We start from the raw sequence: 25,990 nt of genomic DNA on the forward strand, positions 1-25,990 counted from the left end.
GCTGTGGATCGCCGGATCGGCTTTCACCGTGGACGAAGCGGAGTCCAGCCCAGGGTCGTCACATGTGGTTGCCGCATGCCCACCGGCCACTCCGTCTAATCCGCCGGCTGTGCCATTCTCAAGCCCGCCCGCCGCCGCTCACTCAAGCCCACCGTGTGTGACGCTGTGTGTTTCAAGTGAAACTACTTTGTTTGGTCTTCCAAAAGAGGACACGACTAGAAATCAGTGGTTAAGTTGTATTCACAACACTGTTCCAGAACACTTCAACCCAAATATTCAGATGTGTGCAGCACATTTTATGGAGGACTGTTTCCTGATCCTGTGAGAGTAGACTACAGTGCTGGCTGTTCTGACTCACAGACTGGAAGTACGTTTTTCTTATTTAAAGAATTTGCCACTGATGATTCAAACGCGAGTTTTGAGCAGTGTAGATTAGCGCTTGTTGTTTGTCATTTCTCCGATCACAAATGCAGACATGGTTTTATGTTTACACGGCACGATGCAACGCAACGCGTAAAAAGATAGTATAAATCATTATAATCTGTAATTATGTCCTCACTGGATGCAACAAATGCCTCGTTTATAATGGGTTTTAATGTTTTTGTCTCTTCGCTCCGGCCGGGACACGGCATCACAATATGGTAAGGGGCGTAACATTTCCGTCACACGTTTGAGGTATTCGGCCAATCACAATGCACTGGATAGCTGGCCAATCAGAGCACACCTCGCTTTTCAGACCGATGAGCTTTGTAAAAATCAACACGTTTCAGAAGGGCAGGGCATAGAGGAGAAACAATAATGTACAGTATGTGGAAAATAATGTTTTTTGAACCTTAAACCACATTAACATTTCATTACACCAAATACACAAAATAATGTTCTTTTTAACAACATCATATGAGCCCTTTAATATTTTCCCCTATTTTCACAATGTCATGTGCTGTTAGAGCTTATTTATTTGTATTTAGAACCGCTAACTTGAATAATAACCCGTGGCAGCAGTGTAAAAGTAGCCTGGAGTCAGCCGCACCTCTCCCGCATTGACAGCCGCACGTCACACGCATATGCTCGTGGGCGCGATTTAGAATCACAAACTTGGCTGCATTTAAGTCTTCAAAGGCATTTTGAGGACACAACATCGTCAAGTAAGTAAATTTAACAAATGTTACAGTATCCACTGTAGTTGTCCGCTAGTAAAAACGGTTTTATCAGTCATTATCTGTATACGAACCAGAGCAAACAGATAATGTTACCTCATGAAGTTAGCCATCAGTCTCCTTGCTTACGTTGAGCCTACCAGCTTATTTCTGGTTCAAACACATATGGCTTATTTAAACCAATATTTACACTTGCCATTGCATGCCGTTTACTAGTTAAGTTAGTGGATCAGGAGGCGCTGGCTGGTGTATGACTGAGTGGAGGCGGGGCTAATTTGCGTATTCATAGATCCGCGTATAGTAAATGAGGCAAGGGTGTAGAGTTACATTCAAGCTATTTTACAACATGAGAAAATTATTTTCACAAGAAAAAACATTTAAAATGTCATTTTGATGATCAAAGATGAGTTTTAAAGGATACAATTTTTGACTACAGGGGGACTTTAAAACAAAGCTAATACTTTCATTACAACAGCATAAACCACTAGTGCGGAAATGACAGCATGTTGAATTTTGATTAGGTTTAATTGTGCTCCGATGCAGTTAACTGGTCTATAGTTGTGTCTCAAACCGTTTCTATGGCTGCCCCATTGACAGAAACACCTACTCCCAATAAATCGCCACAATACACTTAAAATCAGTGAGGATTGGCTGTATACTTGTATAAAAAGTATGCTAAATATTAGAGTTATTAGAAGAACATTGTAATGCTGCAACAAAAATGCACAATGCTTTTTATGTAGCTATGGTGTTGATAACTACCGGGTAAATTTTGATATAGGCCTAAAATCTTGAAATCAGTCTGTTTCACATTTACATTTGGCGATAATTTAGCAATGTTCTGATTAGTACGGAGTAACATAAATGCAGCAATCTGAGCATTTATTGTAAGAATTTTGTGACAAAATGAACAGAATTTGAGAGCTGAGACTATGTTTTTTTTATTAGAAGTAACAGAGCACAAAGCTCTTTGTGAATAATGGATGGGCGGCATGCTACAAATAAAGTTTGGTTCAAAGAAAAAACGCGGACCTTGCAACCATGGCTTGAACTGTGGGTGATTCATAGGGTAAAATAGAACCTGCGTTAACTATGATATATCTAGCCTATTTTTTGTTTTTAAGTGAGACTGCATTAATGCGTTAACGCACGAACTTTGACAGCACTAGATCTACACAAGAGACATTTTCTCCACACACAAGTTGCAGTCCGACATGTTTTTCCGCCCCCTTTTGACTGACAGAAAATAATTGGCCGATGCATCGGTGCATCTATCATTTTAATTAATTCATGCCGTTTTTTTTAGCATTGGTCTGAGCAGACAAATCACATCCAAAAATCCGACCAGATTTCGTGTTAAGCATTCATGTTGGTGTGTGAACAGGTCTTAATTTACAATAATTCCAAACATATAGGAGCACATTGGATGTATTTACGGAAAAAGGCCTACAACATACATAATTCATTGATAACCAGTTTTATTTCCAAGAAATTCTCAAGAATTGTGAGCCAGTTGTGTCAGTGTCATTTTCATCTGGGTAGGGTTAAAAAAAATTACATTATAATTAGATTGCAATAAAGACGTCACACTGAATGACGTCAGATGTAAGGCAAGTTCAGGCCAAGCAGCCTAAAATTAATTAGGCCGGATAAATAATAATCATTAGCCACAGTAAGGCAACGCCCACGTGGTAGGAGAAAGCGATGACAGCTGAATAATCTAAGGCGTGCGAGCATAAATATATAGTGTTACCGAGAACAAGACAAGCGCCTCTAACGTTACATGTCATGATTCTTGAGCTGGTGATGTTTTTCTTACCGGAATTGAGCTTAGCATATATTTATTAACAACATTAAGTTTCCGGGGGCTCACAATAAGACTTAAGTATCGCTTATTTATCTTATTAATCAAAATCATTCCATCTTGAACACTGAATCAAAATATGACGGCAGCCAGACAGTCAACGTTGACCATTTGTTTGCCAACTATAATCATGAACGGCTCGACTATTGATTAGCTAACACAGCACAACATATCATCACACACGCCCCTGTTGACAGATTAAACTGCGTTTTATCATAACCGTAGCGAAACATAGTTATGCACCGGCATCGACGTGATGAATCTCCGGCCTTCAACCGTCACAGGCACACCCAATCCCAAATTTCACCAACACCAGCCACTGAAATACAACTGTAACGGCTTTATAAAGCCACGGTAGTGCGACAGAGCTTTTGATACACATAAATACAAATGACACCAGCTGTTAATACTTATTCAATGTGTTTAGCGCGGAGAGGATGCTAACATGAACTAGCTAACATTAGTAGGTGTCAAATCACTTAAGGCCGGCTGTCACAAATTTCAGGTCAGACAAGAGGTTTAATTTAATTACATGAGGATGAATCTACTTTTCTATGAAAGTTATGCCATTACCGGCTTTAGTTTATATGGCTCTCTGATATTCCCACCCTTATTTTGCTCTAACGGCCTATCCGCCATTTTGAGTCAGTCAGGCAGGCGGCGCAAATTTCGCAGCCACATACACACTTTCCCCGACTCACTTTCACTATAGCGCAGCTAGCAGCAAATATAAACTATCCTTACCTTTTTATATGAAGGGTTTCTCATCTGTCTGATCACACAGCCAGGTAAAAAAGTAAAAACGAATGAGATAGGTCTCTGCTGAAAGTCACTTCCGATTTTCCGGCTCAGTCAGCGACGCGGTTTCTCCTCCTTGATTTCTGCACCGCATAACCGTCTACTGATGACGGGCACGAGCACGGTGCGGACGGGTGCGCGCACGGTGCGGACGGGAGCGCGCCCGCCCTGAGGATCACAGCGGTCACTTACATCATAACCTTCACCTGACTCATTTTATGAGCTTTTTTGACGGTGGTACGTTTCAATAAATATTGGCATTTATGAATACCCGTATTTTTAACCATGGGTATTCCAAATATGAATATTTGATTTGTTTATTAAATTTATCTAAAAACAAACGTACTACTACAGTCTGTTACAGTTGTTACTAATGTAAAATCATTCAAATTATGTGATCCTCTTCAGTTACATATTATTGCACATAGCGCAAAGCAATGTGCTGCACCTATGATGGATAAGTGCAAATGGTCAGTGAGGCTACTGTATATCATAAGAAACTATCATTATATTTCTGCGTGAGCCATTATTAATTACATAAATGATTAAGATTTTAATAAATGTAAACATGGGTACAATGTGTTGCAGATGTTAACTAAAATGAAAACTACTAAAACATTTTTGTTAAATGAAATAAAGCTGAAATAAAATCAAATAAAATACAAAAATTAGATGAAAAACTAAACGAAAATGAGAAATGTTGCTTTGGAAGCTAACTGAAATAAGTTTAATTTGAAGCATTAAAATGACTAAACGGAAATAAATACAAACTAAACTGAAAATTAAAACTACTGAAATAAAAATGACCTAAATAATAATATTTAAAAAATAAAAATGATCAAATGAAAACTGCAAATCTAAAAATAAAAGCGAATTTAAAATATTAATAAAAACTATATAAATAATTCATGTTATTTACTGCTTTATTTGTTGCACTTTTCACAAATAATTTTATCACAATGCAATAATACAAGTATGAAGTGCATGCATTAGCCCTCTTTGCTAGTCACTGCTCTGTGGCTCTTATACATATATAGTGCAATATTCACAAAATGTACAAAGAAGACATAAATGATCAGACAGTCCAGTTTACAAATGTGCACATTTGCCTAGATACACTCAACAGCCAGATACACTCGTGCTTTTTATATATATATATATTAAAAAAAAATTTTTTTTGCAAGATCATCCACCACACTATTTGGTCAAGAGTTACATGTACACATTTTCATTTTTAATTTCATGTTGATATGTTTAAACCCCAACTACAACTGTTCATTTAAGGGCTCATCTGTTTGTTCACTTTATTTAAAGTGCAGTCTTAAATTACAAGGCGTAAGTCCTGTTAAGCTATAACTTGTGATGTGTCGTGGTCCTCAAACAGCCCCTGCAGATCCTCCACTGACTGAACATTATTTCGTATGAGCTGTGACGTTTTCTGAGCATCAGTCCTGAGTTTCACAAGGTCGCTGTTACTTCAGGGAATTAAAATATGGCTGCATGTTAAAGAGTCAATCAAAGAGAGTATAATATAGAGAACATTTAGACAATTTTAATGTGACTTTCATAGAACAAAAAGTAAGATATTTTAAACCTGTTAATAAATAAATAAATTAAATAATAAGCTAAATTAGGGCTGCACAATTAATCGAAATTAAATCGCAAAGGCGATGAAACGCGATTAGGCAGAAGCTGCAAGTGTCATGCGTATCTTTCAGTGAAGCACAGTTCTGTGATCAGTAGTAAATCTCCATCCGAAGGCCAGAGGGCGCTCTCGCGCTTCACAAGGTCGCTGTTACTTCAGGGAATTAAAATATGGCTGCATGTTAAAGAGTCAATCAAAGAGAGTATAATATAGAGAACATTTAGACAATTTTAATGTGACTTTCATAGAACAAAAAGTAAGATATTTTAAACCTGTTAATAAATAATTAAATTAAATAATAAGCTAAATTAGGGCTGCACAATTAATCGAAATTAAATCGCAAAGGCGATGAAACGCGATTAGGCAGAAGCTGCAAGTGTCATGCGTATCTTTCAGTGAAGCACAGTTCTGTGATCAGTAGTAAATCTCCATCCGAAGGCCAGAGGGCGCTCTCGCGCGAAAAAAATCAAAATATGCCCTGAAAAAGAAATCCAAAAAATGCCTATTGCTGCAGCTGAATAAACAAAAGATTTAACTGCTTTCATTTATTCAACGTGACTAATAAACACACGACTATGGCAATATATGGTTTATCTGAGTTCTTATTATTATAATTTTTATCATAATAAAGTATATCTATAATGAAATGCTAATCGACATAGCCTTTATCACAGCTTAGACTACAATGAAATATTGTGTGCCTTAATTATTCTGTGTAAGAAGCCACATCGTGTCACAGAATGATTTATTTCAAACACTCGACTGACATTATGAAGTGAGTTTGGAGTAAAAACGTGCTCTCAGATGGAGCAGCATTTACTACACAAAGCTGTAGTTCACTGAGAAGATACGCAAACAGCTGTCATTATCGCAAACTATTTTGTCGATTTCATAATCCTACGATTATATCGTCTGCGATTATGAGTGCAATTTTGCGTAGCAGAGAACTACAGCTCTGTGTAGTAAATGCTGCTCCACCTGAAAGCAGGTGATGGAGATTTACTACTAATCACAGAACCGGCTTTACTGACAAAATGTGCATGACAATCGCGATTCGATTCGATTAATCGTGCAGCCCTAAGCTAAATAAATAAGTTTAAATAAATTTAATTATAAAACTGCTCTCAATTGGAAAAACACATTTATATTAAACACAGTTATAATTACATTGCAATCAAAGAACAATTAAATGGTTCCTAGTACACTTTCAGGTCTCTTACCTAAGAGGAATAAGGACAATTCCAGTGACAAGATTTAGCTGCTCCATTATCCAGACACGACTTGGAGAGTTCAGCTATATGAGGATGAAGCAAAGCCGAAGACAGTGTATTCAATTCATCATTATTATACAACTATGCATCAACTAAGACACATGTATTCTCTGTGTTATGTGCAATACTAACATTGAGAGGGAGAATATTGGTGTCTGAGCCAGTTTTGCAGATCCAGTTCATAGTTTTCTGTAGAATCACTGCTTGATGTGTCAGATGCTTTAGGTACTCTGAACTTTCTTGGGTCTCTTCATGCTCTTCTCCAACCTATTAAAGTAGCATTTATGAAAATCAAGGCAATACAAATCTGCTTATCATTGTGGGAATGTAATCATTCACCTGCTTCCTGTATATGCCATAACGCTCCTTTTCATGCGTCAGTGCAGCACGGAAATCTCCTTTACTTTCATGCACCTTTGCCAATAAGTGATGACTGTAAAGAGGGACAGGATAATGACAGTTTTAAAACACTTTTCATTTATGTTTTTTGTCAGAATTTATGAGTAATGTATCCATCACGATGTGTTTTTGTTCACTCTTCACCTTTGTGCCAGTTTGAGAGATGAGGGTCCCTGATATTTGGAGGTCAGGGCAAGGGCGTTCTCGAGGAACTTCAGGGCAAGATCACAGGCCATCATACTATGAAGCACAAGACCTATCTTACTCTGTACAGGAGATGAACAAAAATATGTTTCAGTTAAAAGTGTTTTAATTAAATTTTTTTGTATTTAGTACTTAAGTATCAAACATTTGCAAAGATATGTATGACCATTATTTATCAATATTGGGGGAGATGCAAATACCATGAGATTGAAATTTATATGAATGCATGAGGGAAAGTATTACTGTTCAGTCGTTTGGGGTCGGTAATATTTTTAAAAATGTTTTTAAAAGAGGTCTCTTATGCTCATCAAGCCTGCATTTATTTGATGAAAATACAAAAAAAACACAGTTTCAAATAACTGTTCTCTATTTGAATATATTCAAAATGCAATTTATTCATGTGATGGCAAAGCCGAATACTCAGCAGCCATTACTCCAGTCTTCAGTGTCACTGGATCTTTTAGAAATCATTTTAATATGCTGATTTGGTTGCAGAAACATGTACTATTAAAGGGATAGTTCACCTTCAGTTGCTGGTCCCCATTGACTTGCATAGTGTTTTTTCTTTCTTTCTCCATACTATTGAAGTCAATGGGGACTGAAGCAACTGAAGGTGAACTATCCCTTTAATGGTGAAAGCAGTTGTTTTTCTGTATTCTTTGATGAAAACAAAGTTCAAAAGTACGGCATTTATTTTAAATAGAAATCTTTTGTTGCATTACAAATGTCTTTACTGTCACTTTTGTTCAATTTAATGTGTCACAGCTGCATAAAACTATTACTTTCTTTTTTGAAAAAAATCTAATTGAAATATACACTACCGGTCAAAAGTTTGGGATCAGTAAGACTTGTAATGTTTTTAAAAAAGGTCTCTTATGCTCATCAAGGCTGCATTTATTTGATCAAAAATACAGACAAAAACAGTAATCTTGCAAAATGTTATTACAATATAAAATAATGGTTTCTATTTGAATTTCCTTTCAAATATAATTTATTTCTGTGATGCAAAGCTGAATTTCCATCAGTCATTACTCCAGTCTAAAGTGTCACATGATCCTTCAGAAATCCTTCTGATATGCTGATTTATTATTAGAATTATCAATGTTGGCAACAGTTGTGCTGCCAAATATGTTTTTGGAAACTGCAATACTTTTTTCAGGATTATTTGATGAATAAAAAGTTAAAAAGAACTGCATTTATTCAAAATATAAACCTTTTCTAACAATATAAATCTTTGCTATCACTTCTTATCAATTTAACACATCCTTGCTGAATAAAAGTTTTAATTTCTTTCAAAAAAAGAAAGAATACAAATTTACTGACCCCAAACTTTTGATCGGTAGTGTATATTGTTAGAAAAGATTTCTATTTTAAACAAATGCTCTTCTTTTTAACTTTTTATTCATCAAAGAATCCTGAAAAAAATATCACAGGTTCCAAAAACATATTAAGCAGCACAACAGTGTCCAGCACTGATAATAAATCAGCATATTAGAATGATTTCTGAAGATCATGTGACACTTTAGACTGAAGTAATGATGCTGAAAATTCAGCTTTGCATCACAGGAATAAATTAGATTTTAATGTATATTAAAATAGAAAAACATTATTTTACATCGTAAAAATATTTCACAATATTTCTCCTGTATTTGTGATCAAATAAATGCAGCCTTGATGAGCATAAGAAAAAAATCGTTCTGATCCCAAACTTTTGAACCGTAGTATATTTAAACAGTTCTTTTAAATTGTTTTTCAAATAAAATGAATTAAAAAATTTTAATTTCACAATATTACAGTAATTCTTATTACTGTATTTTTGATCAAATAAATGCAGCTTTGATGAACATATTAAATTAAATGAAATTAAATAACATTTAAAACAGTTGCAGATGGAGTACAGCATGTCAAACTGGTGGCCAATAGTTGATGTTTTTTTTATCTTCTGTGTTATTCATTATTATCACATTGCTATCATTATAACTCACATCCAGTAAAGCCATCTCAGGGTGGTCCTCTCCACACACCAGGAGCATCAGGTAGCGAGCACGGTATAGTAATCGCAGTGCTGTCACGGACTGCCCCCCAGCAAAGCAATAAAGACCAAGGTGCTTCTACACAAAGGGGAAAGAACTTTGATCGTCCCTTTCATATATTGATGCCAGCATAAGTGTATGATACTATAGTAAACCAGAGTTATTTGAATCAATAAAGATGTTTACTTACATATTCCTGTATAGTGTTAGGATGCTCAATTCCCAGAACTCTCTCACTGATCAGCACAGCCCTCTGCTGGTGACCGCGGGCCTGACAGCATAAAATTCAAAGTTTGTTTCAAAATGTCATTTTCAAATGACTTATTTAGGCTCATCTGTCATTCTAGAACACGTGATACCTCAGCATAGTCTCCGAGGATGTAGTGTATGCGTCCCAGTAACCGCAGACATATGCAGACATCCTGATGCAGAGCTCCGTAGACGTTAGTGAAGAGACCCAGAGCCTGGCTTATTAACTCACAGCCCTCTTTCAGACAACCTAGTGATACCCAAACATACAAAAGAGACTAAAGATTAAGATTCGATTAAGTTTGGGGTCAGTAAAAGTTTTTATATTTTGAATGAAATTAAAACATTTATTTAGCAAGGATGCATTAAATTGATCGAAAGTGACAGTAAAGACATTTTAAAATGTTACAAAAGATTTCTATTCCTAATAAATGGTGTACTTTTGATTCATCAAAGAATCCTGAAAAAACTGTATCACAGTTTCTACAAAAATATTAAGCAGCACAACTGTTTTTAACGTTGATGATCATAAGAATTATTTCTTGAGCACCATTTTAGCATATTACAATCATTTCTAAAGAATCATGTGACACTGAAGACTGGAGTAATGGCTGCTAAAACTTCAGCTTTGATTACAGGAAATAAATTACATTCTAAAATATATTAAAATAGAAATGATTTAAATTGTAATGATATTTCACAAAATTACGTTTTTTTTACTTTGTTTTGATCATATAAATGCATTATTACTTGTGGTAATAAGAGACTTCTTAAAAAATCATTAAAAAAATCCTACCCCAAACTTCTGAACGCTCGTGCATATTCATATACATATGCATATACATGTATATCAACTGTCCTTGTGTTTATTTTTATTTTTATTCTCTTGTTCTTCTGTATGTAAAATGCATTGAGAAGCTAACTAAGAATAATATTTATTATTTTTATTATAATTAAACACTTTTATTTAGATTTTTGTTAATATATTCCAATAATTGTTGACACTTAAAAAAAATAAAATAAATTTAAATACAACACAATAAATTTAAAATGTAAAAAATAAAATAAAATACAAAATAATCAACTAAAATATTTTAGGCTAATAACATTTGTCCCCTAAATTACTCCTACACCTAGAGTTACTTTGAATGCTCACCTTGCTGTACCCTAGACTGACCACAATGCAGGAGAAAAAGCGCATCTCTGGACCTAGGGCTGATGTGCTTTACTACGGGGAAAATGTTAAGGATGTCCTCTTCAGTGAATACAGTTTTGTGCTCAGAATCAAAGTGATATTCTCTTAAAAGTATCTGAAGGAGAGATGGAGATGGAGTAGTTATCAGAGTTAGAGAGAAGCACAGAGACTGACAAAAACTCATGTTAAATCATGTCTAGTACAAACTGATATACCTGAATGCCATTTTTGATGGCGATCTCTCTGAGCAGGGTGATCCTCTGCAGCCTGCATTTGTTCACGGCCTCCTCCACACCTCCACTGCCAGAAGGAGATGAGATCCTAATCATATCAATTCACAGCACAGCATCTATGTGTTCAGAGAACAGGACACTCACCAGGGCAGGCTGTAATGGTAGTACTTCTGAGCCTCAGCTTTAATGGCCCCCCAAAGGCCAGTCGGAGTGAGGTTGGACCAGGCGGCCACAGACGCACGGCTCCGCCTTCTCCGACTCCTGCGTCTAGAAGCTAACTTGTCATTCTGCTGGATGACTCCGGCATCAGCGAAGGCGCTCAGGAAGCAGTTGAGGAAATGGCTGACGGAGGCGGACAGAGCAGATGGTTCTACAGCCTGGGGCAGAGACAAAGCATTAAGCATATAAGAACAGGTTTTGGCAAGAGTATCATAATATACAACATTATATTAGTGATATCCCCACCAAGCATTATAAAAACCATAAGTGATTTCTGGACACTCACCAAAAGATATGTCTTAAACAGATGTTTTGCACATCTGGTGATGAGCTCACAGAGTGCAATTCTCTGAAAGAGGTTAAGAAATGGTTACTTTTTCAGATTTCATCATTGTATGATGTAGGTAGAGGAGTCATGCACATATTTTTCTTTTGAACTTCTCTTAAAGGAACACGCCACTATTTTTGAAAATAGGCTAATTTTCCAACTCCCCTAGAGTTAAACAGTTGAGCCAGACCCGGAGATCAGCTGAACGGATTCGAAAACGGTAAAACTCAACTGTTTAACTCTAGGGGAGTTGGAAAATTTTATTTTCAAAAATATTGGCGTGTTCCTTTAAGAGTAAGGTGAGTTAGTCTAGAGGTACAATTTTCATTAAGATTAAATTGTTTATATTTCTAATTCTCATAATTCTATTACATAATTCATTCATATATTTAATAATAATAATAAAATATGTAAAACAAATATATTTTCATATAATTAATATATTATAATATATTATATTAATATTTGCTATTTATTAATGATATAAATATCTATAATATCTATATATAATGAATATATTTTAATATATTTTAATATTAACTATATTAAAAGACCTGATATCTCTCAACTATACTATATATATTTTTTTATAATGTTAGTTTGAAGAATTGCTTTTGTTGCTTTTGTCTGCTAAATGCATAAATGTATATGCAATTTATTTATTATAATTATCTCTAATAAAAAATATTACGCACCACAACTGTTTTTAGCATTGATATTTTAAAAATGTTTCTTGAGAAACTAATTAGCATATTAGAATGATTTCTGGAAAAATGCCTGTGAAATATTCAGCTGGAATAAACTTCATTTTAAAATATATTAAAATAGTAAACAGTTCTTTTACATTTGTAATAATATTTCACAATATTACTCTGTAGTTTACTGTATTTTTTGTACTTTTGAATGGCAGCATACAAATATGTAAAGATATACTGTATGTGACTGTATAAGTTGCATTTAGAATTGACTGAATTGACTGACTGCATGAGTGAAACATACACTCACATAGACATGATCAAGTTTTTCCTTCTTCTCAGTGTACTCCAGCACAGTTCCCAAATAGCGGATGTTGATGCCGTGCTGATGGAGGGCCTCTGTTAGTGTGACGCCATCTGTAGGCATTGATGTGTGGTCAAGGCAACCCTTCGTCTACAGAGACACACAGTTGAAGATGTGGGGTTACACAAGGACAGGCATCAGGGATAATCTGTTTTATCAGTGCAATCATTATAAAAAAAAGCAACTTACAAATGCAGGGATTTGATTGGATATTAGAAAGACTGCCGCATCCTTTAACTGCTGTTTCTGTTTCTGGATATCTTCTGTACTTTCCTTGGGAAAACGTACACCTGTTAAAAGAATGGAAATATTAGTAATGTTGATATTTAGCAACATACATATTACTAATACTGTCTAACAGCTAACAGCACACCTGCACACAAGACGTTAGGGTTGAAATGTATGTCAAAATTATTCCTGACGGAGGAGAAGATATGCTTTGTTGAAGAACCCTGCTGGATGTTATTCACAGGCACATATTTTAGGGAATGGTGCTCCTCTGTGTCCTGGTCTGGGAGTGTGACAGTAGAGGGAAGCTGAGGCGTAGTAATTGGATCACTCTTTATCGCAGATGTGCCAACGGCTTTGGCGATTTCTCTGTCATGCTCAGAACTTTTGGAGACAGTCTCCATAAATGTCTGGTATCTGATGACATATAAAAAGATTGTTTAGCTCAAAACCTCACATCAGGTTCATATCTGCACCGTGATATATAGTTTTATTGTCCATTATGTGCATTTATTTTTACTGTTGGGATTGTTACACCCAAAATGATTTGTGAAACATTTACACTGAATTATAAAAAAATTAAAAACTGAAATAATTCAATAAATTAAGTGTGTGAGTGAATCTTACAAAACCTGTCATTAATCATATTTTACCTCAATCATATTCCATTGCATCTTGATGCTGTTTTTCCTCAAAATTCAGTCAAAACTGTAATTTTTATTTTTGTTTATTTTTATATTTATTTTATTTATTTGAAATTCTCAATTATGATTCTCATTAGACTCAAATTTTTACTGATTCACATACAATACCACGATAAAGTAATTTTTTACTGTATTTCAGCTAAAACATACATAATATCATTTTTGTATTAAATATATTTTATTTTTTAATTCGTTTTTAAATATTAAAATTTTAATACCATTAATACTATACAGTTTAAACCACTGTGATGAATAAATACTTTACAATTAAATTCTATATGTAGTTCTATATCTATCTATCTATCTATCTATCTATCTATCTATCATCTCTCTCTCTATATATATATATATATATATATACACACACACACACACACACATAAATATATATCAATTGTAAAGAGGGGGAAATGTGTAAAAAATCTTAAAATGGGCTTCATTTTCTGTATGTAAATACTATTGATTGTTCTTTTGATTTTGGGGTAAAATATGACATTCTTGACAGGTTTTATGAGATTCACCCAGGTATTGATCATAAGACAGGTGGATATTACCTGTGCTCCACAAAGGCATCAATGAGTTCCTGTCTCAGGCAGACCAGGCGATGAGGATGTAGCCTTGGAAAGCCTAGATGTTGACACACAGCATTTAAATCCTCTCCTTCTACAGGAAGGAAGTTGAGGTCGGGTGGGAAGGTAAAAAGTAGATCCAGGATGTAGCGCCGACCATCATTGCCCACAATGCCCTTGTGCTCCACCGAGGAGCACAACTCTACTGCTGTATCATCTTTGTTTAGCACTAGGTGGCGCTGCACTCTCAGCTTCTTACTGGGTTTTTCAAGCAGCTCCAGATACCTTCACAGAGTATGAAATATTGTGGTTATATATACATCTTTATTGTTTATTTAATTCCTGACACATTGCAAGAATAAAAATGGCCTTAATGCTTTTACCTGTCATCAGACACAACATTCTTGCCAAAGTCAATGGAGCCATAGACAACACTCTGTTCTTGGTCACGCTCAAGAATTCCCGGCACGATAGTTTGGGCAGTGACGCGGTAGCCACGGTAATCGATCACTACGGTGCCAATCAGGTAGAGGCCTTCTTGATCCACTGCCCAGTAAGCTCTCACGCCATTCAGGTCGAGAACAGGGGCGGCATGGGCCGCAGCCTCACCTCCCAGATCTCTGTACTGGTCCCGTACATCAAAGCCTAAACTAAAGAAAATGTTGTTCCAGATGAACATCTGTTGTCGTGGTTCTTCACTAGGGTTGACAGGCATCACGTTACCATCTACCACTGCCATGGCTCCTCGAGAGGCAGTGCTCACAAAATCGCTGTTAGCCTAGAAAGTCAGTAAAAGGTGGTCAGTATTGGTCTAGTTTTTAGATACAGTCTAAACAGACATCAAGAACAGACAATACAGTTTAGGTTTTTCAGAAGTCAGATTTGGTTCTGGTTTTCACCGATTCGATCACAAGTGGACAACGCTAAATACAGGTCTAAATAAATAGGGTCGAAAATATTTTGAGCTTGTCCACTTTGAACCACTTCCAGAGGTAGCAGAAAACGCATTTGAGAGGATTGCTTTCGTAGTGTAGAATATGTTCAAACAGCCACAAAAGAACGCCTACTTTTCAGCCTGACACATGAGCGTTATGGGACGTGTTTTGAGAAACCACACCAAAACAATTGATCCAAGCTTCATTTGCTGAGCCAACACACACAGATTATGCTTGATATCGCTGTTACCATTCGTATCATTTCTATTCGCTTCTTTCTCCTTTCATTCAATCATACTGGCACACTCGCTACTCTTATGAAACTGATATAGAGTGTGATGAAATAATAGGGAAGGGTCTAGATTAAATCCAAGCGGTCACATGAAACACATTTAAAATGCATGGTAAGATCAGATGTAAATTGCAATGAGTCTCAGCTGACCACTTGTGATGCATCTTCATTCAATGTATAAACAAGGCCTTAAAAAACTAGAAAACATCAATTACTTTTGTAACTGTAAAAGCAATTTGTGTAACCTTTAAAGCCTTTTTTTGGTTCTAAATTGAACACATATGATAAGTGGTAAAGATACCTTAAAAACAGCTCGGTCCCTCATCAGACGATCAGTCACATTTTTCCTTGGAAGCTCTCTTGTGGTCTGAAGTTCTTCATTCCAGTCCCGGGCCTTTGTTCAACACAGAGGAACTGATTAAAATCTATTAATGTAACTGGCATGTGTGCTGACTTTTATCGTGTTTACCTGAGCAGACACGTGTTCTTCATAACCCAGGCTGAAGGAGCTGACATCCTCCGCTCGAACACAGTCTATTGTATGGTCTAGTGCTGGAGCAGTCCAGCTGAACACCTGGAAAGGTGTGGCAATCCTTTCAAAGGGGTGTGTGGACCCTCTAAAATAAGAGAGAAGATAGATAGAGTTTGATAGTTTATACATATTCAATTATATTTTTAAGTATATTTTGTACTCCTGTTATTTTATTCAGAACAGTACATATTTTGCTTAAATAAATACATTTAAATACATTTCCTAAATAAATAAACAGCTCTAATTTTATTGTATTATTTGAAACAGACAATAGATTTAAAAATGTGTCAATAAAGGGTAAATTGTAATTAGCCTCAAAGTTACACATGGTAACTTCCACTCACATTAATATTTTTACTTTTGTACTTAAATACTTTTTTAAAATATTTATTTTGCATTATCAGCATCAATTAAAGACAGGGCAATGAATATCAAAAATATTTTACAATGTAAATACTATAATGCATATATGTGACCCTGGAGCACAAAAGCAGTCTTAAGTCGCTGGGGTATATTTGTAGCAATAGCCAAAAATACATTGTATGGGTCAAAATTATAGATTTTTCTTTTATGCCAAAAATCATTAGGACATTAAGTAAAGATCATGTTCCATGAAGATATTTTGTAAATTTCCTACTGTAAATATATCAAAACTTAATTTTTGATTAGTAATATGCATTGCTAAGAACTTAATTTAAACAACTTTAAAGGCGATTTTCTCAGTATTTAGATTTTTTTGCATCCTCAGATTCCAGATTTTCAAATAGTTGTATATCAGCCAAATATTTTCCAATCCTAACACACCATATATTAATGAAAAGCTTATTTATTCAGTTTTCATATGATGTATAAATCTAAATTTCGAAAAATTTACCCTTATGACTGGTTTTGTTGTCCAGGGTCACAAATGCATAAATACTTAAATACCACTCAAGAATTGTGGCTTTTAATTGAGAAAAATATAGGTGCAGTACCCATGCTTTACTCTTTTACTCCTTGTGAGAACTGGCATACCTCCTTTTCAGCAAGACACTGAAGTTCTTCTTAAAAACTGGACTGATATGACCCAGGAGATCCAGCAGAGCATGACTGAGGACACTATGATTGGCTGGTTTTGGATTAAAGCTGTAAGTCGTTGACCTAAGTGAACCAGATTTTAAAAAATAAATGTATATTTGTATACAATCTGGAAGACGAATGTACTCAGTAACTCACTGATTTACGTAGAACCCGCGAGTTGATGCTGTTATACTGAAGTGTCTGTCTTCCATGGTGACCACATTAAGATACAAGAGGTCTCCATGCATCTTTCTGTTTCCAGGAGGGGGATTCCAGCTACTCATGGTCAGAACCTTCAAGCACTCTGAGGACTGTTTAAAAGATGAACAACTACAGTTATCATCTTCATTATCATCCCAAAAATAAGCCATATGTTCATCTAGCACACCTTTAACACCATTAATGTCACAGATCCTAAAATTCTTACCTTCCCAAAATTTGTATGAGGTAGCAGGGGTACCAGAAGACACATCTTAGAACCTGGAAGGATGTGATCTGGAGGGCTGCAGCTCATCTGCTTCAACCCGTCACCTCTTCGCTTAGGTTTGCTGTTCTCTGGGAATTAAATAAAATAAAAATATTATGAAGCCACCATATTTGTATTGCATATAGACTTACAATGTGGACGCAACTTTTTTTAATATCAAATATTACCCCAACAAGCTCTAATATTTGATATGCTCTGGTTATTCATTTATATGTTTACTATATAAATCTACTGTATAAGGTTATTTTATCCAAACTTTTAAGCCTGGTATCTTACCTATTTTATTTTATCCTAAGACTTCCATACCTTCCATACATTCTTCTGTGACACAACTGAGAAAGGATGGTGAGCTGCCCTCCACTCCATTATAGCCATCCGTAAGGTCCAGGCTCTTTAAAAGGTCTCTGATGTGGCGTAAATGGATACGCACTTCTCGAACAGTGTACGGCTCTTGGTCGTATTTAAAAAGGGAGCAAGAACAGAGGCAGAATTTGAGGCAGTCAATTGTGTTAATGGTATGTATGGTAAGATTTCATCCATTTACTGTTAGGGGAAGTTTTCAGTAATAGTTTACTTGATCAGCTATGATGATGTCAATTTGATTTAGGGCCAGATATACTAACAGCTTGCGCAAACACAAAAAAATATATTTTAAAGGATGTAGGTAACCAAACAGTTGACAGTAGCCATTGAATTCCATAGTATTTTTCCATACAATAGAAGTCAAAGGCTACTGTCAACTGTTTTACTAAAGTTTGTACTAGTCAAATGACTGGTATTTGCAGCATTATTTAACGCCCCCCAACAAAGCATCTTAAAGGGTTAGTTCACCCAAAAATTCTGTCGTTAATTACTCGTCCTCATGTCGTTTCAAACCCGTAAGACCTTTGTTCATCTTCGGAACACAAATTAAGATATTTTGATGGAATCTGAGAGCTGTCTGACCCTGCATAGACAGCAATGCAACTATAATGTTCCCAAGTCCAGAAACGTAGCAAGGAGATCTATAAAATAATCCATGTGACATCAGGGGTTCAACCGTAATTTTACGAAGCTACGAGAATACTTTTTGTGCGCAAAAGAAAAGAAAAAAAACGACTAAATTCAACAATTCGTCTCCTCCCTGTAGTGCCATTTTGGAGAGTATCCGCTGGACGTAAACAATGTATGCTGTTCTGTATCAGCTGCGTCACACGGATACGCTGTTTCCGTTCAGATCAAATCCCAACAACGTAGGAAACAGATTCAGCGTGACGCAGCTGACACAGAACAGCATATGAAGAGTTCCAGTGCAAAAGCCATCTTGGTCAAAAATTAGATAACGATACTGAGTGAATGCTCTCATGTTCATCAAGTACTTTCACTTCAAATGCGCTAAATCCCAGCCTCAACCCATTCAGAAGTACCAGTACTTATATAGAAACCTATACATAGTAGCCAGAAAGAAATGCTAATTTTAAAGAAAAACGTCAGATGTACTCAGAGGCTTTTGCATCTGAACTCTTCATATGCTGTTTATGTCCAGCGGATATTCTCCAAAATGGCGCTACAGGGTGATGCGGAGGAGACGAATTGTTGAATAAAGTCTTTTTTTTTTCTTTTGCACACAAAAATAATTCTCGTAGTTTCATAAAATTACGGTTGAACCCCTGATGTAACATGGATTATTTTACCGATCTCCTTGCTACGTCTCTGGACTTGGGAACATTTCAGTTTTCATTTTTGAGTGAACTATCTCTTTAACACATTTTGTGCTTGACATAACTGCGAAAGTTGCTAATTTACGCTGTAAATTGTGATGGTCATTTTTCATAATGACCATCACAATTTACCAAGAGCAGAGTAAATTAGCAACTTTCGCAGTTATGTCAAGCACAAAATGTGTTAAAGGGATAGTTGGATGAGCAGGCTGCATTGTTTAGTTAATCTGGCTCTTAGTTAGGACAATTTTAGGGCCATACCCTCCACAACCCTCAGAATGGAGCCCTCCTGAAGACCTGGAATGGATCTAAGGTGGGTAAAGTTGTCAAGAGTTACTCCATTGAGCTGCAGGGAAAAGCAGGTACGGCGGCAGGTCTCCTCCCGGTCCATCAACACTTGCTTAATTTCCTGCACCATCGCTAAAGGTGACACCTTGAGCCCAATATAAACATACAGATAGTTAAATACATATTAGCTATATTTATATCTACACATACAGTAGAAAGCAGCTTCGTTTGAATTCCTGTGAGTGACAAGCCTTTACCTGGAAGTCAGTGGGTTCAGTTCCAGGAGCCTGGATCTTCACCGTGAACCCTGCATCCTCAGATGGGTCCATGTCAGGAACAGCAGGAAGCTCTTGTTTTTTGTTGTTGCCCTCAACTTGTTCTGTCATGTTGTCTGCTGTGGTGTCTAGCATATGGCCACTGGACATGGTGTCAGGGTTGGATGCTTGTATTTTGGAAAAGAGAAGAATACAAATCCCAAGCAGATTACAAAAGAGTTACGAAAGGTTTGGGATGAACTAAGGCCTACCTTATTGGCACTACAGCACAAATACCTGAAAGAAATAGGCTGCATTATTGTTAATTATTTGTTTAGATTTTATTTATATTTAGCCAATAATTATTTCCCTGCTTTTGTCTGACCAATAATAAAATTCTATACTATTGTTCTCTCTCTCTCGCTCGCTCTATATATATATAATAAAATATAAAAAACTCAAATTAAATGTTTGCTGGCATCACAACACCATATTGTACAATATGAGATTTCCTAATGATTATATTGTTATTCAATTATAAGTTTAACCTTAAGTGAGCATTAAAGAAATATTAATGTAAAAACAGGGAAAATTAGCATGCACAATTAAATATACAATATACACAATATTAATAATAATAAAAAAAACTGTTATATTACTGTATATATTGTGCACCCCTAGACAGAATACACACCTGTAAGGTCCGGAGTGGCCAGGAACAGTTTATCAACCACAAAAAGTGTGAAGCATTCAGTCTGATCCTCTCTTTGTTCTACCTGTGTCACAGCAAGGGTTGTCTGCTTAGAATCCCGCAGTGATAACCCTGTGCTCTGCTTTAGGGCTTCCAGGTCCCACTGCATCTGTTCTACTTCCTTCATTTTCCATATCAAATCCTGCTCCATCTGAGATAGGCTTTGCTCCTTCTCTCCTAACTCATGCTCTGTAATGTAAAGTTGCTCTACATGAGATATTTTCTTCTCCATACAAAGAAGAAGCTCTGCAGTTGTAGTAGCTTTCTCATTAGCATGCTCCGTCTTTATAATATCCATCTCTAGTGTCTCAGAAGTCTGTGCGTCTTGCTCCGAGTCTGGTTTTGCGAGTGCGTCTTGATCTTCAAAGTCATCTATTTGTGCTATGAATTCCAAGGTTTGTGCTTCCCTTTGCATCTTTTGAATCGAAGGACATTCAGTTGGAGTGCCATCTTCAACTGAAGGTTGCATCTTCATCGCATCTAGAGGTGTTTGTGCTGCACTGTTTGGTTCATTCAGTAGTTTCTTATCCTGTTTCTTTTCTGTGTGTATCACATTTACTCTTGGTTGCTCCTTAGGTTCTTCATGTTCAGTGAACTGCTCTGTTTGAGTCCAACCATCGTCTCGCTGATTGATGTCAACCTCACTTTGTGAGGCATCCAGTGAAGATGCAGCAAGCACAGGAATGCTAACAGGACCAGAAAATGAATTTTGACTTACCGTAATATTTGCAAACAGTCCCATCCCATGACATTTAGAAGTGTCTGCTTCTAGTCCATGAGTGCATATTTTGTTTTGAGCAGCAGGTATCTGGTATAGGGACGACAGCAGGGGCCACTCATCCGCTGTGGAGCATAATTGATTTATGCCTGCAACGTCTGTGCTTGGCGGCCCCACCAGCTCTCTATTTCGCTCTCCTCCATTTCGTAGATTGCTTTCATCAACTCCATCGTCTCTTCTGGCATCTTGTGCTTGCCCCCTCGTTGCCAACAAGAGCTCCAAAGGCTGAATCGAGTCCCCTCTGACCCGAATGTTGCTGCTAAGTACAATGTCTGGGAATAGAAGATGATCTTGGTCCAGAACAGGAGAAGCCAGTAGGTCAGCTGAGGTTCTTGAAGGAGAAAGACTTTCTATATCACTATTTTCCAGGGATAGCAGCAGAGACTGCTCTTCGGTCTGGTTCCCAACTCCCTTGGTGTTAATAAACTCGGACACCTTGCGGCAACAATAAAGTATGTTTCCCATATTGTCAGTTTGTTTCCTAAATAGCCAAAGAACTGTAATTTTGCAGGCCAGGAAACAGCTAATAAGAGCTCATTTGGTTTTAAAATGACCTTGGTTGCTAGAAAAACCTTGCTTTGTTGGTAAATCTTTAAGACAAGCCTGACAGACAGATGACATACTCAATTACCAAGTCTGGCATCTGGCCTCTGCAATATAGCTGAAACATGTTCTAGACAGCAAATACAGTTGCATGCCAGAAATGATCAAAAGGATGCATAGATGAATTAACTGACTGGATGATAGTATATCCTATACATTTTCGTACCTAAAAACGTTAACAGCAGAAGAACAGAAACATTGCATAGATTAAAATAAAATGATTGGTTTAACAATACACATTTTCCCCAGATTTACTATACATTTGAAACTAATGGATATTAAACATGCAAGCATCTTCTCACAGTTATATTCTTTCATAAATGTGCCTGTTGTCCATCTGCTCCATAAATCTCTACAGAATCACAGGTAAGCAGAATAGCTTGCCCCTCTCTCCAACAAAACGCAACACAATTCTAGTTGTTTTTTTGAACCCCTCCATCTCCCCCCACACATTTTCTATTCCCGGGGGGAGGCGCTGCGGAGAACGGCAACTAATTTCTTCAGTGTCAGTGAACAAAAAAAGCACATGACTTCTTGTATCCATGCCAGATCATGCATTCGCGCAGGAGTCTTCTATAACATCTGCGAGCTTGTGGAGTGCGTTTCTCGGTGATGCACCTCTCTGCTGTGAATGTCCCCTTTGAATCAGCTGCTGGCTCGAGCGGTTGCTATGACATACTAGTGCTGCAGTGCCGGCGGGATGTGCAGGACCTGTTTTGAAAAGCTACAATAGTCGGAGAAGTGGAAGGAACAGAGCACCTTAAGAATTTTAAACGCGCTATAGTAGTAAGCATCTATTTTTGTAAGTAAGCTTGTAAGTCTTCTTTTTGTCTTCTCCCGTGCATGCTTATTTGCGGTTAGACTCTCGCCTTTACTCTCTGCGCATGCGCATGTGCTGCAAACTTTCGCTAAACTGTCCTTTTCTAATCCACACGACCGCTTATTATAGCTATCTTATGAAATTCATAATATATTAAAATTTTATTGGAACCAAAATAAATGTACGTATAAACATATAAATCCCACAGAACTATTAGCCTTTATTTTATATTAATACGTTCGAGGTCTTTAGGTGACACTGCTAATATTGCAGTATTTGAATTATACATATTATAGTTGAGTTGTCCTTCAATGTCTATGGATAGCTTCCAAATGATTCCAAATCCAAACTTCCTAATTATGTTTATCTAACCTTGACATTCCAATTCTTTATGAAAATGTAAAGAATGTTTGGGACTTTTATATAATGGCTAATTTTAAGTAGTTCTTAGCCTTAGCTGGTTATCTTTTATGCTGTAAGATTGTTGATACATTGTATTTATTTAGTTTCAGTTTTGTAGCCTTTTTTTTTGTCCCAATACTCAAAAATCAGTGAACAAACTTTCAGGAAACTTTATACATAATAAACATGCAAATAAACGGAACAACATAACAGAACTGGACAAAATAACAAATACAATTTTTGTAGTATTTAATATATAAACCATGATTCGCTTCATATATATCTCCAATAGATCATAAAGCTCTTTTCCAATAGAGACCGAGAGACCAAAAACACAAAAGCAATACACCTGTTTTTACCTGCATCTGCCCTCTCAGTTCTTCCAAAGTGTGTTTAATGTGATCAGAATCATTCACTTCATTGACACAAATGATGACTGCATGGTAAGTGAAAGCTCGTTTATGGAGTGTTCTGGATTTAACAGTGAAGACACATTTCAAAAAGGGACATCACAACATAGGTTTCAGGTGCTCTGTAACTTACAGTTTTTGTTGAAGCCACCAGCCCAACCCTATTTCAACTTGTTTTTTAAATTATTTTTTTCAACTGCAGAATTCCTGGCAAAAAACTACATTACCCATGAGTCTACAATCTGAGCATCAGAGTCCATCAATCAGAGAATTCCGACAAACCCACTTCCAGGAAGTACTGTGAATGATGTAGAGTAAGTTTTTCACATCATTTTTAATTTTGCCATGCTTCATGGTATTATAGTTCTTTCCCTCATTAAAGCCATTAAAGGCACAATATGTAATTTTCACCACTAGAGGGCACGTATTCAAAATAAACAAATAGACAAAGGCGTAGTTTGATGATGCCGTGACTGAGTGTGGAATCATGGGAGTTGTCGTCTTCATCCCCACAGCCGAAGCAATCCGACGGGACTCGGGCAGAAATCATGTTCATGGATGAGTTAATGATTTATTAAAGGGGTCATATGATGCTATTTTAAAGATCGTTATTTTGTGTATTTGGTGTAACAGAATATGTTGACATGCTTTAATGTTCAAAAAACACATTATTTTTTAAATACTGTACATTATTTTAGGTCCTCTATGCCCCGCCTCTCTCAAACGCGTCGTTTTCAACAAAGCCCCCTCCTTTGACAAGCGCAGTCTGCTCTGATTGGCCAGCTGACCCGGTGCATTGTGATTGGCCGAACACCACAAGCACGTGTCGGAAATGTAACGTCCCTTACCATAATCACGAGCTTCAACTTTCAAAGTAAATATCAAGACAGTTAATAATGTCGTTAGTTTTACCATCAGTTCAAGCCCGAAAGGGGAACAGAGATGGGCATGACAGACACAGTGATGATGCAGTACACAAGACAGCTGACGTGCTGTCTGAGCATGATTTCTGACAGGCAGTTCACTCTCCTGTGATGTGACCCTGTTCCCCTCTCACACACACACACGACGCGTTACTCTGCGCTGCGCAAAACTCCGCATTTGAACAGTCAATAGCAAATACTTAAACTAATAACAAAACATACTTACAGTCGCTGATTCAGAAGCGCCAGAGCCTTGTATCTTTGTCTTTTTGTCTGATTTTTAAACATTTTCTTTGCTTCAAATCAAAGTTCGTAATGTTTGTGATTCACCTCAAAGCTGGTTGGTTTGGCTGATGTCTTATATCTCTTTAACAAAGACTTTTTAAAAACCCTATAAGAAAAATGAATAGGAAAAATCCCTCCAGAACCAATGCCACTGAATAAAGGGCAGTGTTACCCTCTATAACACTGTTGTCTCTGGTCCAATGTCCTCCCTTAGTGGTCGGTCTCTGAATCTACCTATTCGGGCTTCTGACATCCTTGAAAGGCCACCTTCACTCCAGTGACCTCCAAGTGACCTGTGCAAGGGGAGGAGCCTATGTCTGAAAGGATAAAGGAAAAGGGCGGGGTCAGGCATGGGGCGTGCCTCTTCGGGCCCAAGCACCCTTTCTCGGGGCACGCATTCCCTCACTCTTTCTGATCTCCGCATCCTTCCTGAAGCTCGGCTTTGACGTGCACTTTCCGCCGTTACTGGAGATGTCCACGGAGAATTTGCAGTCCATTCTGATATCTGTGTAGACATAAAAGAACAAGAATGATTCAAATCTCAAATCACAAATAAATCCAGCAGTAGTGCCTCCTACCTGCATGGTGCCTCCTTCATCCTCTTCTTCTTCATCCTCTTCCTCATATTTTGGTGATACAATCGAAAGTGTGCTGAATGCAGTTGGAAGGAGAGTTGAGCGGCCAGGTCCGTCTGCTTGTGGAGGTCACGACTCAACGTTGTAATCTTATGACTGCGTCGTTTTAGCTCCTCCAGGAATCGCCGCTCTTCATCTCGAAGTCGAACCTGCAGTGCGCTTGCAAGTGCCCCCTTTTTCCGTAGCTCTGCCCGCAGCTCTACCAGCGCACTTTCCTGCTCAGCCAGATGCTGCTCTGTCTCCAGTAATCGTGCCTGCAGAAGCTCTTCCTCCAGGTCGATATCTGGAAAAACATGTAGTTGAGGGAACATGTGGGAATGACTGGAATCTTGTGATATCTGATACTCACCTTCTCGGCTTTTTACTGGTGGTCTTTCACTTAGTTCACAACTCAGCTCTGTAGAAATAAACACACAGAGGTGGAAGTCAACAGACATGAGAGTGGCATGAAATTGTCTTTTAGGTCAGGGGTTTCTGATGCTAAGGACCCCCAAATGTGACAATCCTGTTACGAGGGACCCCTCTTAAACATATTTTATTAATATATATTAGCTTTGACTGCCCTGAAAAAAAGTTTTTTGAAAAACAATATTTGTAAAATAATTTTTCACTTAACTTCACAGACCACTGTTTTAGTCAGTTTGATGAATGAAGAAGTTTTCATTCAAACTAAAAAAAAAA

General features: G+C 37.1%; 2 protein-coding genes and 1 pseudogene across 3 annotated transcripts in view; all 3 read right to left on the bottom strand.

The window, feature by feature from the left end:
• Positions 1-3,982, bottom strand: part of LOC107587218 (lissencephaly-1 homolog B-like) — a 43,217-nt gene extending 39,235 nt beyond the window's left edge. For both annotated transcript variants that reach the window (XR_001609451.1, XM_016274912.1), the window contains exon 1: positions 3,766-3,982. The gene's annotated coding sequence lies outside the window, so the exon portion shown is untranslated. The remainder of the gene's footprint in view (positions 1-3,765) is intronic.
• Positions 3,983-5,006: 1,024 nt separating this feature from the next.
• Positions 5,007-21,696, bottom strand: LOC107587294 (clustered mitochondria protein homolog). Its single transcript, XM_016275010.1, has 26 exons — positions 20,397-21,696; positions 19,706-19,890; positions 19,422-19,593; positions 17,767-17,910; positions 17,401-17,528; positions 17,130-17,284; positions 16,929-17,054; positions 15,852-15,999; positions 15,684-15,776; positions 14,539-14,933; positions 14,141-14,440; positions 13,028-13,299; positions 12,844-12,944; positions 12,601-12,744; positions 11,554-11,616; positions 11,193-11,425; positions 11,031-11,115; positions 10,777-10,930; positions 9,731-9,870; positions 9,562-9,642; positions 9,324-9,449; positions 7,279-7,400; positions 7,075-7,168; positions 6,868-7,002; positions 6,685-6,758; positions 5,007-5,294 (listed from the first exon to the last, which is right to left on the bottom strand). Exons 1-26 carry the CDS (start codon positions 21,694-21,696, stop codon positions 5,165-5,167), a joined length of 5,100 nt encoding a protein of 1,699 aa, XP_016130496.1. The 3' UTR covers positions 5,007-5,164.
• A 2,972-nt stretch (positions 21,697-24,668) lies between these two features.
• Positions 24,669-25,746, bottom strand: LOC107587271 (coiled-coil domain-containing protein 92-like; annotated as a pseudogene).
• Between the last annotated feature and the right edge of the window lie 244 nt (positions 25,747-25,990).

The sequence above is a fragment of the Sinocyclocheilus grahami genome, unplaced genomic scaffold, assembly GCF_001515645.1.
Source record: "Sinocyclocheilus grahami isolate Dianchi unplaced genomic scaffold, SAMN03320097.WGS_v1.1 scaffold91.1, whole genome shotgun sequence".
Classification (NCBI taxonomy): domain Eukaryota; kingdom Metazoa; phylum Chordata; class Actinopteri; order Cypriniformes; family Cyprinidae; genus Sinocyclocheilus; species Sinocyclocheilus grahami.